Genomic DNA, 12915 nt, shown 5'->3' on the forward strand with positions numbered 1-12915 from the left:
GCTCAGGCTGGTGGTGGTGGTGTCATGGATCCATCCTGCCTTGTATCAGCGGCTCAGGCTGGTGGTGCTGGTGTCATGGATCCATCCTGCCTTGTATCAGCGGTTCAGGCTGGTGGTGCTGGTGTCATGGATCCATCCTGCCTTGTATCAGCGGCTCAGGCTGGTGGTGGGGGTGTCATGGATCCATCCTGCCTTGTATCAGCGGCTCAGGCTGGTGGTGGTGGTGTCATGGATCCATCCTGCCTTGTATCAGCGGGTCAGGCTGGTGGTGCTGGTGTCATGGATCCATCCTGCCTTGTATCAGCGGGTCAGGCTGGTGCTGGTGGTGTCATGGATCCATCCTGCCTTGTATCAGCGGCTCAGGCTGGTGGTGCTGGTGTCATGGATCCATCCTGCCTTGTATCAGCGGGTCAGGCTGGTGCTGGTGGTGTCATGGATCCATCCTGCCTTGTATCAGCGGCTCAGGCTGGTGGTGCTGGTGTCATGGATCCATCCTGCCTTGTATCAGCGGGTCAGGCTGGTGGTGCTGGTGTCATGGATCCATCCTGCCTTGTATCAGCGGGTCAGGCTGGTGGTGGTGGTGTCATGGATCCATCCTGCCTTGTATCAGCGGGTCAGGCTGGTGGTGGTGGTGTCATGGATCCATCCTGCCTTGTATCAGCGGGTCAGGCTGGTGCTGGTGTCATGGATCCATCCTGCCTTGTATCAGCGGCTCAGGCTGGTGCTGGTGTCATGGATCCATCCTGCCTTGTATCAGCGGGTCAGGCTGGTGGTGCTGGTGTCATGGATCCATCCTGCCTTGTATCAGCGGCTCAGGCTGGTGGTGCTGGTGTCATGGATCCATCCTGCCTTGTATCAGCGGGTCAGGCTGGTGGTGGTGGTGTCATGGATCCATCCTGCCTTGTATCAGCGGGTCAGGCTGGTGGTGGTGGTGTCATGGATCCATCCTGCCTTGTATCAGCGGGTCAGGCTGGTGGTGGTGGTGTCATGGATCCATCCTGCCTTGTATCAGCGGGTCAGGCTGGTGGTGGTGGTGTCATGGATCCATCCTGCCTTGTATCAGCGGCTCAGGCTGGTGGTGGTGGTGTCATGGATCCATCCTGCCTTGTATCAGCGGGTCAGGCTGGTGGTGCTGGTGTCATGGATCCATCCTGCCTTGTATCAGCGGGTCAGGCTGGTGGTGGTGGTGTCATGGAACCATCCTGCCTTGTATCAGCGGGTCAGGCTGGTGGTGCTGGTGTCATGGAACCATCCTGCCTTGTATCAGCGGGTCAGGCTGGTGGTGCTGGTGTCATGGAACCATCCTGCCTTGTATCAGCGGCTCAGGCTGGTGGTGGTGGTGTCATGGATCCATCCTGCCTTGTATCAGCGGGTCAGGCTGGTGGTGCTGGTGTCATGGATCCATCCTGCCTTGTATCAGCGGCTCAGGCTGGTGGTGCTGGTGTCATGGATCCATCCTGCCTTGTATCAGCGGCTCAGGCTGGTGGTGCTGGTGTCATGGATCCATCCTGCCTTGTATCAGCGGGTCAGGCTGGTGGTGGTGGTGTCATGGAACCATCCTGCCTTGTATCAGCGGGTCAGGCTGGTGGTGCTGGTGTCATGGTGTTGTTGCTGCCCATGTCCATCCCTTTATGAGCACAATGTACCCTGTAACATCTGATGGCTACTTTCAGCAGGATAATGCGCCATGTCATAAAGCTGGAATCATCTCAGACTGGTTTCTTGAACATGACAATGAGGTCACTGGACACAAATGGCTCCACAGTCACCAGATCTCAATCCAATAGAGCATCTTTGGGATGTGGTGGAACGGGAGATTCGCATCATGGATGTGCAGCCGACAAATCTGCGGCAACTGTGTGATGCCATCATGTCAATATGGAGCAAAGTCTCTGAGGAGCTTCCAGCACCTTGTTGTATCTATGCCACGAAGAATTGAGGCAGTTCTGAAGGCAAAAGGGGGTCCAACCCGTGACTAGCATGGTGGACCTAATAAAGTGGCCGGTGAGTGTATATCATATATACAGCTTGCACCACAACTGACCACACTGTGCCCCCCACATATATCATATATACCCCTCACACCACAACTGATCACACTGTACCCCGACATATATCATATATATCCCTCACACCACAACTGACCACACTGTGCCCCCCACATATATCATATATATCCCTCACACCACAACTGATCACACTGTACCCCCACATATATCATATATATCCCTCACACCACAACTGACCACACTGTGCCCCCACATATCATATATACCTTTCACACCACAACTGACCACACTGTGCCCCCACATATCATATATACCTTTCACACCACAACTGATCACACTGTACCCCCACATATATCATATTATTATTATTAACTGACCACACTGTGCCCCTACATATATCATATATACCCCTCACACCACAATTGACCACACTGTACCCCACATATATCATATATACCCCCCACACCACAACTGACCACACTGTGCCCCCACATATATCATATATATCCCTAACACAAGTGACCACACTGTACCCACACATATATCATATATATCCCTCACACCACAACTGACCACACTGTACCCCCCACACATATCATATATACCTTTCACACCACAACTGACCACACTGTGCCCCCACACATATCATATATACCTTTCACACCACAACTGACCACACTGTGCCACCCACATATATCATATATACCCCTCACACCACAACTGACCACACTGTACCCCCACATATATCATATATACTCCCCACACCACAACTGACCACACTGTACCCCCACACATATCATATATATCCCTCACACCACAACTGACCACACTGTACCCCCACATAAATCATATATGCCCCTGACACCACAACTGACCAAACTGTGCCCCCACATATATCATATATATCCCTCACACCACAACTGACCACACTGTGCCCCCACATATCATATATACCTTTCACACCACAACTGATCACACTGTACCCCCACATATATCATATTTTTATTATTAACTGACCACACTGTACCCCTACATATATCATATATACCCCTCACACCACAACTGACCACACTGTACCCCTACATATATCATATATACCCCTCACACCACAATTGACCACACTGTACCCCACATATATCATATATACCCCCCACACCACAACTGACCACACGGTACCCCCACATATATCATATATATCCCTAACACCACAAGTGACCACACTGTATCCCCACATATATCATATATACCCCTCACACCACAACTGACCACACTGTGTCCCCACACATATCATATATACCATATATCATATATGGTCAGTTGTGTGAAGAGCATATATGAAATATGGGGAAGCTGTGTGGTCAAATGTGATTTGAGGGTACCTATTACTTAGGAGCATATTGTGTGACATAGGTTGTTATCAAGGCAACATTATAATGTAAGTATATACACATCACACCACAACTGACCACACTGTACCCCCACATATATCATATATACCCCTCACACCACAACTAACCACACTGTGCCCCACATATATCATATATACCCCTCACACCACAACTGACCACACTGTACCCCACATATATTATATATAACCCTCACACCACAACTGACCACACTGTGCCTCCACATGTATCATATATACCCCTCACACCACAACTGACCACACTGTACCCCCACATATATCATATATACCCCTCACACCACAACTGACCACACTGTACCCCCACATATATCATATATACCCTCACACCACAACTGACCACACTGTACCCCCACATATATCATATATACCCCTCACACCACAACTGTCCACACTGTAACCCCACATATATCATATATACCCCCCACACCACAACTGACCACACTGTACCCCGACATATATCATATATGCCCCTCACACCACAACTGACCACACTGTACCCCGACATATATCGTATATGCCCCTCACACCATAACTGACCACACTGTACCCCACATATATCATATATACCCCTCACACCACAACTAACCACACTGTGCCCCACATATATCATATATACCCCTCACACCACAACTGTACACACTGTGCCCCCACATATATCATATATACCCCTCACACCACAACTGACATCACTGTACCCCCACATATATCATATATACCCCTCACACCATAACTGACCACACTGTACTCCCACATATATCATATATACCCCTCACACCACAACTGACCACACTGTGCCCCCACATATATCATATATAACCCTCACACCACAACTGACCACACTGTGCACCCACATATATTATATATACCCCTCACACCACAACTAACTGCACTGTGCCCCAATATATATCATATATACCCCCCACACCACAACTGACCACACTGTGCCCCCACATATATCATATATACCCCTCACATCACAACTGACCACACTGTACCGCCACATATATCATATATATCCCTCACACCACAACTGACCACACTGTAACCCCACATATATCATATATACCCCTCACACCACAACTGACCACACTGTACTCCCACATATATCATATATACCCCTCACACCACAACTGACCACACTGTGCCCCCACATATATCACATATACCCCTCACACCACAACTGACTACACTGTGCCCACACATATATCATATATACCCCTCACATCACAACTGACCACACTGTGCACAACACATATATCACATATACCCCTCACACCACAACTGACCACACTGTGCACAACACATATATCATATATACCCCTCACACCACAACTGACCACACTGTACCCCCACATATATCATATATACCCCTCACACCACAACTGACCACACTGTGCCCCCACATATATCATATTTACCCCTCACACCACAACTGACCACACTGTGCCCCCACATATATCATATATACCCCTCACACCACAACTGACCACACTGTGCTCCCACATATATCATATATACCCCTCACACCACAACTGATGACACTGCGCTCCCACATATATCATATATACCCCTCACACCACAACTGACCACACTGTGCCCCCCACATATATCATATATACCCCTCACACAACTGACCACACTGTAACCCCACATATATCATATATACCACTCACACCAAAACTAACCACACTGTGCCCCCACATATATCATATATACCCCTCACACTACAACTGACCACACTGTACACCCACATATATCATATATACCCCTCGCACCACAACTGACCACCCTTTACCCCCACATATAGCATATATACAGCTTGCACCACAACTGACCACACTGTGCCCCCAAATATATCATATATACTCCTCACACCACAACTGACCACACTGTGCCCCCACATATATCATATATACCCCTCACACCACAACTGACCACACTGTGCCCCCACATATATCATATATACTCCTCACACCACAACTGACCACACTGTGCCCCCACATATATCATATATGCCCCTCACACCACAACTGACCACACTGTACCCCCACATACATCATATATATCCGTCACACCACAACTGACCACACTGTACCCCTCATATATCATATATATCCGTCACACCACAACTGACCACACTGTGCCCCCACATACATCATATATACCCCTCACACCACAACTGACCACACTGTGCCCCCACATACATCATATATACCCCTCACACCACAACTGACCACACTATACCCCCACATATATCATATATACCCCTCGCACCACAACTGACCACACTGTACCCCCACATATATCATATATACCCCTCGCACCACAACTAACCCCACTGTACCCCCACATATATCATATATACCACTCACACTACAACTGACCACACTGTGCCCCACACATATATCATATATACCCCTCACACCACAACTGACCACACTGTACCCCTACATATATCAGATATACCCCTCACACCACAACTGACCACACTGTACCCCCACATATATCATATATGCCCCTCACACCACAACTGACCACACTGTGCCCCCACATATATCATATATACCCCTCACACCACAACTGACCACACTGTGCTCCCACATATATCATATATAGTGGGGCAAAAAAATATTTAGTCAGCCCCCAATTGTACAAATTGTCCCTCTTAGAAAGCTGAGAGATTCCTGTAATTGGTAGAACCTCAACTAAAAGAGACAAAATGTGAAAACAAATCCAGAAAATCTCATTGTCTGATTTTGAAAGAATTTATTAGCAGCTTATGGGCCCCTACGCTTAGTGCTGGCTCTGACGATGGAAGTCACAACTCCATTCTATGTGTAGTGGCCGAGTCCAGTACTGCAGCTGGTCTTATATGGATGGACCCGCAGGGACCTGGTGCTTAGTGCCTTTAGTGACTGTATCCCCCATCATTCCTCTCCAGAACCATCGATTGTCTGGGGGTCTTAACCGGGGCGCAGCTCTTCTCCCTCACAAAGGACGAGTTAAGGACGGTCTGTCCGGAGGGGCCGAGAGTCTACAATCAGGTCGCGGTGCAGAAGGCGGCTCTGGAGGTAATTTCCGTGTCTGGGAGGTGTTGCCTCGTTACTACAGAAGTTGCGTCTGGTAATTAGGCAGGGATGTGGTCGGGCCTCGTGGTCATCCCCGAGGTGATTGGCCGCCATGGCCGTGGAAGGTGGGGATGTGGCTGCAGGGAGTTGCCTCAGTGTTGGGCCATAAACTTCACCTCATGTTTACAAATGATGAGATAAGAGGGTGACCCTCCCCCGTTCTCCCAGTCTGTAGGTGACCACTTACCTACTTCCCCTATGCCTGGGGTTGTGGATAATACCGATCCCTTCTCTTTCAGAAGATGAGTGGGAGCTCGGAGCTGCAGGAGATCATGAGGAAGCGGCAGGAGAAGATCAGCGCCGCCGCCAGCGATTCCGGGGTCGAGTCTTTTGATGAAGGAAACAATCACTGACTTTGTGTTCTCTGATTTCCGTCATTTTGCCAATTTATTTCCTGGGCTTGTTTCTTGGTCACGTTTCCTTGTGTGACTCCAGGAGGAAGATCTATAACAGCAAAGTGACGCACCTGCCCCATAGGGGTGAAATTATTACGTTCTGCCCTATATGGCGGAACTTGGTGCATTGTGCCCTATAGGGGGGAAGTGATTACGTTCTGCCCTATATGGGGAACTGGGTGCGTTCTGCCCTATAGGGGCAAACTGGGTGCATTCTGCCCTATATGGGGGGGGGGGAGTGGGTGCGTTCTGCCCTATATGGGGGGGAAGTGGGTGCATTCTGCCCTATATGGGGGGGGAGTGGGTGCGTTCTGCCCTATATGGGGAAGTGGGTGCGTTCTGCCCTATATGGGGAAGTGGGTGCGTTCTGCCCTATATGGGGAACTGGGTGCGTTCTGCCCTATAGATGGGGGGAGTGGGTGAGTTCTGCCCTATATGGGGGGATGTGGGTGCGTTCTACCCTATATGGGGGGGGAGTGGGTGCGTTCAGACCTCTGAGGGGGATAGGGGGTGTTTAGGGGGGCACATCCTGTCTTACAAGGGGGGCATTCTGTTGAACTCATATCTTGCCCTGTGAAATCACTGCCCCTTTAGCGATGACCCATCTCTGCAGTTCCTTCCTCTCCTGTGTCTGCCGCAGTATTAGTTGCTCTCCCATCATCCTTGGTTGAAAAGGGGGAAAGTCTGGAAAGCTGGAGCCTTGTTTGTATTTCTTGTATATTTGTCTCATATGAATGAAAGTTTAGATGGATATTGAGTAAATGATAAATATATAAATTATTTTTCTGAAGTTTTTGATGAGTAAAGTGTTTTTACTGAACTGATCTTTGTGTGTTTTATGTTAAATCACCAGACAAAACGTGAGGTGAAGATGTGGGAGCTGGCGGGGGGGGGGGGTATAGAGGAGAGGCGATGGTCACAGAGGGGTATAAAGGGTTGGTAAGTGATCTTACTCCTTGGCTTTATTAGCCGTGCCCCTTCCATCTCACAGTATACAGCTCAGTGTTATACAAAATACTTTCCTCCCTCAGCCGTCCCCCCTTCCATCTCACAGTATACAGCTCAGTGCAATATAGAAATATTTTCCTTCCTCAGTCGTGCCCATTTTATCTCACAGTATACAGCTCAGTGTTATATAAAATACTTTCCTCCCTCTGACATGCCCCTTCCATCTTACAGTATACAGCTCGGTGTAATATAGAAATACTTTCATCCATCAACCGTGCCCCTTTTATCTCACAGTATACAGCTCAGTGTAATATAAAATACTTTCCTCCCTCAGCTGTGCCCCCTTCCATCTCACAGTATACAGCTCGGTGTAATATAAAATACTTTCCTCCCTTAGCCGTGCCTCCTTCCATCTTACAGTATACAACTCAGTGTAATATAGAAATACTTTCATCCATCAACCGTGCCCCTTTTATCTCACAGTATACAGCACAGTGTAATATAAAATACTTTCCTCCATCAGCCGTGCCCCTTCCATCTCACAGTATACAGCTCCGTGTAATATAAAATACTTTCCGCCCTCAGCCGTGCCCCTTCCATCTCACAGTATACAGCTCGGTGTAATATAAAATACTTTCCTCCCTTAGCCGTGCCTCCTTCCATCTTACAGTATACAGCTCAGTGTAATATAAAATACTTTCCTCCCTTAGCCGTGCCTCCTTCCATCTTACAGTATACAGCTCAGTATAATATAAAATACTTTCCACCCATAGCCGTGCCCCTTCCATCTCACAGTATACAGCTCAGTGTAATATAAAAATACTTTCCTCCCTCAACCGTGCCCCTTCCATCTCACAGTATAAAGCTCAGTGTAATATAAAATACTTTCCTCCCTCAGCCGTGCTACTTCCATCTCACAGTATACAGCTCAGTGTAATATAAAATACTTTCCTCCCTCAGCCGTCCCCCCTTCCATCTCACAGTATACAGCTCAGTGTATTATAAAATACATTCCTCCTTCAGCCGTGCAACTTCCATCTCACAGTATACAGCTCGGTGTAATATAGGAATAGTTTCCTCCCTCAGCAATGCCCCTTCCATCTCACCGTATACAGCTCCGTGTAATATAAAATACTTTCCTCCTTCAGCCGTCCCCCCTTCAATCTTACAGTATACAGCTCAGTGTAATATAAAATACATTCCTCCTTCAGCCGTGCAACTTCGATCTCACAGTATACAGTTCCGTGTAATATAGAATACTTTCCTCCCTCAGCCGTGCTACTTCCATCTCACAGTATACAGCTCAGAGTAATATAAAATACTTTCCTCCTTCAGCCGTGCAACTTCCACCTCACAGTATACAGCTCCGTGTAATATAGAAATACTTTCCTCCCTCAGACGTGCTACTTCCATCTCACAGTATACAGCTCAATGTAATATAGAAATATTTTCCTTCCTCAGTCGTGCCCCTTCCATCTCACAGTATACAGCTCGGGGTAATATAAAAAACTTTCCTTCCTCAGATGTGCCCCCTTCCATCTCACAGTATACAGCTCGGTATAATATAAAATACTTTCCTCCCTCAGCCGTTGCCCTTCCATCTCACAGTATACAGCTCAGTATAATATAAAATACTTTCCTCCCTCAGCCGTGCCTCCTTCCATCTCATAGTATACAGCTCAGTGTAATATGGAAATACTTTCCTCCCTCAGCCGTGCCTCCTTCCATCTCAAAGTATAAAGCTCGGTGTAATATAAAATACTTTCCTCCCTCAGCTGTGCCTCCTTCCATCTCACAGTATACAGCTCGGTGTATTATCAAATACTTTCCTCCCTCAGCTGTGCCCCTTCCATCTCACAGTATACAGCTCGGTGTAATATAAAAAACTTTCCTCCCTCAGCTGTGCCCCTTCCACCTCACAGTATACAGCTCGGTGTAATATAAAATACTTTCCTTCCTCAGCCGTGCCCCTTCCATCTCACAGTATACAGCTCGGTGTAATATAAAATACTTTCCTCCCTCAGCCGTGCCCCTTCCATCTCACAGTATACAGCTCAGTATAATATAAAATACTTTCCTCCCTTAGCTGTGCTTCCTTCCTTCTCACAGTATACAGCTCAGTGTAATATAAAATACATTCCTCCTTCAGTCGTGCCCCTTCCATCTCACAGTATACAGCTCTGTGTAATATAAAATACTTTCCTCCTTCAGCCGTGCTACTTCCATCTCACAGTATACAGCACAGTGTAATATGGAAATACTTTCCTCCCTCAGACGTGCTACTTCCATCTAACAGTATACAGCTCCGTGTAAAATAGAAATACTTTCCTCCCTCAGCTGTGCCCCCTTCCATCTCACAGTATACAGCTCCGTGTAATATAAAATACTTTCCTCCCTCAGCCATGCCCCTTCCATCTCACAGTATACAGCTCAGTATAATATAAAATACTTTCCTCCCTCAGCCGTCCCCCCTTCCATCTCACAGTATACAGCTCAGTGTATTATAAAATACATTCCTCCTTCAGCCGTGCAACTTCCATCTCACAGTATACAGCTCGGTGTAATATAGAAATACTTTCCTCCCTCAGCCATGCCCCTTCCATCTCACCGTATACAGCTCCGTGTAATACAAAATACTTTCCTCCTTCAGCCGTCCCCCCTTCAATCTTACAGTATACAGCTCAGAGTAATTTAAAATACTTTCCTCCTTCAGCCGTGCTACTTCTACCTCACAGTATACAGCTCCGTGTAATATAGAAATACTTTCCTCCCTCAGACGTGCTACTTCCATCTCACAGTATACAGCTCAATGTAATATAGAAATATTTTCCTTCCTCAGTCGTGCCCCTTCCATCTCACAGTATACAGCTCGGGGTAATATAAAACACTTTCCTCCCTCAGATGTGCCCCCTTCCATCTCACAGTATACAGCTCGGTATAATATAAAATACTTTCCTCCCTCAGCCGTTGCCCTTCCATCTCACAGTATACAGCTCAGTATAATATAAAATACTTTCCTCCCTCAGCCGTGCCTCCTTCCATCTCATAGTATACAGCTCAGTGTTATATGGAAATACTTTCCTCCCTCAGCCGTGCCTCCTTCAATCTCACAGTATAAAGCTCGGTATAATATAAAATACTTTCCTCCCTCAGCTGTGCCTCCTTCCATCTCACAGTATACAGCTCGGTGTATTATCAAATACTTTCCTCCCTCAGCTGTGCCCCTTCCATCTCACAGTATACAGCTCGGTGTAATATAAAATACTTTCCTTCCTCAGCCGTGCCCCTTCCATCTCACAGTATACAGCTCAGTGTAATATAAAATACTTTCCTTCCTCAGCCGTGCCCCTTCCATCTCACAGTATTTAGCTCGGTGTAATATAGAAATACTTTCCTCCCTCAGCCGTGCCCCTTCCATCTCACAGTATACAGCTCGGTGTAATATAAAATACTTTCCTCCCTCAGCCGTGCCCCTTCCATCTCACAGTATACAGCTCAGTATAATATAAAATACTTTCCTCCCTTAGCTGTGCTTCCTTCCATCTCACAGTATACAGCTCGGTGTATTATAAAATACTTTCCTCCCATAGCCGTGCTACTTCCATCTCACAGTATACAGCTCCGTGTAATATAAAATACTTTCCTCCTCCAGCCGTACTACTTCCATCTCACAGTATACAGCTCAGAGTAATATAAAATACTTTCCTCCTTCAGCCGTGCCCCTTCCATTTCACAGTATATAGCTCAGTGTAATATAAAATACTTTCCTCCATCAGCCGTGCCCCTTCCATCTCACAGTATACAGCTCTGTGTAATATAGAAATACTTTCCTCCCTCAGACGTGCCCCCTTCCATCTCACAGTATACAGCTCGGTGTAATATAAAATACTTTCCTCCCATAGCCGTGGCTCCTTCCATCTCACAGTATACAGCACAGTGTAATATAAAATACTTTCCTCCATCAGCCGTGCCCCTTCCATCTCACAGTATACAGCTCTGTGTAATATAGAAATACTTTCCTCCCTCAGACGTGCCACCTTCCATCTCACAGTATAAAGCTCGGTGTAATATAAAATACTTTCCTCCCTCAGCTGTGCCCCTTCCATCTCACAGTATACAGCTCGGTGTATTATCAAATACTTTCCTCCCTCAGCTGTGCCCCTTCCATCTCACAGTATACAGCTCAGTGTAATATAAAATACTTTCCCTCCTCAGCCGTGCCCCTTCCATCTCACAGTATTTAGCTCGGTGTAATATGGAAATGCTTTCCTCCCTCAGCCGTGCCCCTTCCATCTCACAGTGTACAGCTCGGTGTAATATAAAATACTTTCCTCCCTCAGCCGTGCCCCTTCCATCTCACAGTATACAGCTCAGTATAATATAAAATACTTTCCTCCCTTGGCTGTGCTTCCTTCCATCTCACAGTATACAGCTCGGTGTAATATAAAATACTTTCCTCCCATAGCCGTGCTACTTCCATCTCACAGTATACAGTCCAGTGTAATATAAAATACTTTCCTCCTCCAGCCGTACTACTTCCATCTCACAGTATACAGCTCAGAGTAATATAAAATACTTTCCTCCTTCAGCCGTGCCCCTTCCATCTCACAGTATACAGCTCTGTGTAATATAGAAATACTTTCCCCCCTCAGCCGTGCCCCTTCCATTTCACAGTATATAGCTCAGTGTAATATAAAATACTTTCCTCCATCAGCTGTGCCCCTTACATCTCACAGTATACTGCTCTGTGTAATATAGAAATACTTTCCTCCCTCAGACTTGCCCCCTTCCATCTCATAGTATACAGCTCGGTGTAATATAAAATACTTTCCTCCCATAGCCGTGGCTCCTTCCATCTCACAGTATACAGCTCAGTGTAATATAGAATACTTTCCTCCCTCAGACGTGCCCCCTTCCATCTCACAGTATACAGCTCGGTGTAATATAAAATACTTTCCTTCCTCAGCCATGCCCCTTCCATCGTAGAGTATACAGCTCAGTGTAATATA

General features: G+C 46.8%; 1 protein-coding gene across 10 annotated transcripts in view; it reads left to right on the forward strand.

Moving 5' to 3' along the window:
* Nucleotides 1–7202, forward strand: part of LOC140125902 (epidermal growth factor receptor kinase substrate 8-like) — a 110581-nt gene extending 103379 nt beyond the window's left edge. For 9 of the 10 annotated variants that reach the window (XM_072144789.1, XM_072144792.1, XM_072144793.1 and 6 more), the window contains 2 exons: nt 6377–6506; nt 6803–7202. In XM_072144789.1, coding sequence (XP_072000890.1) covers nt 6377–6506; nt 6803–6916 — 244 coding nt within the window. In that variant the 3' untranslated portion in view covers nt 6917–7202. The remainder of the gene's footprint in view (nt 1–6376; nt 6507–6802) is intronic. The other variant, XM_072144791.1, reaches the window with a different exon arrangement.
* The last annotated feature ends 5713 nt before the right edge of the window (nt 7203–12915 follow it).

Source organism: Engystomops pustulosus, chromosome 4 (assembly GCF_040894005.1).
Source record: "Engystomops pustulosus chromosome 4, aEngPut4.maternal, whole genome shotgun sequence".
Classification (NCBI taxonomy): Eukaryota; Metazoa; Chordata; class Amphibia; order Anura; family Leptodactylidae; genus Engystomops; species Engystomops pustulosus.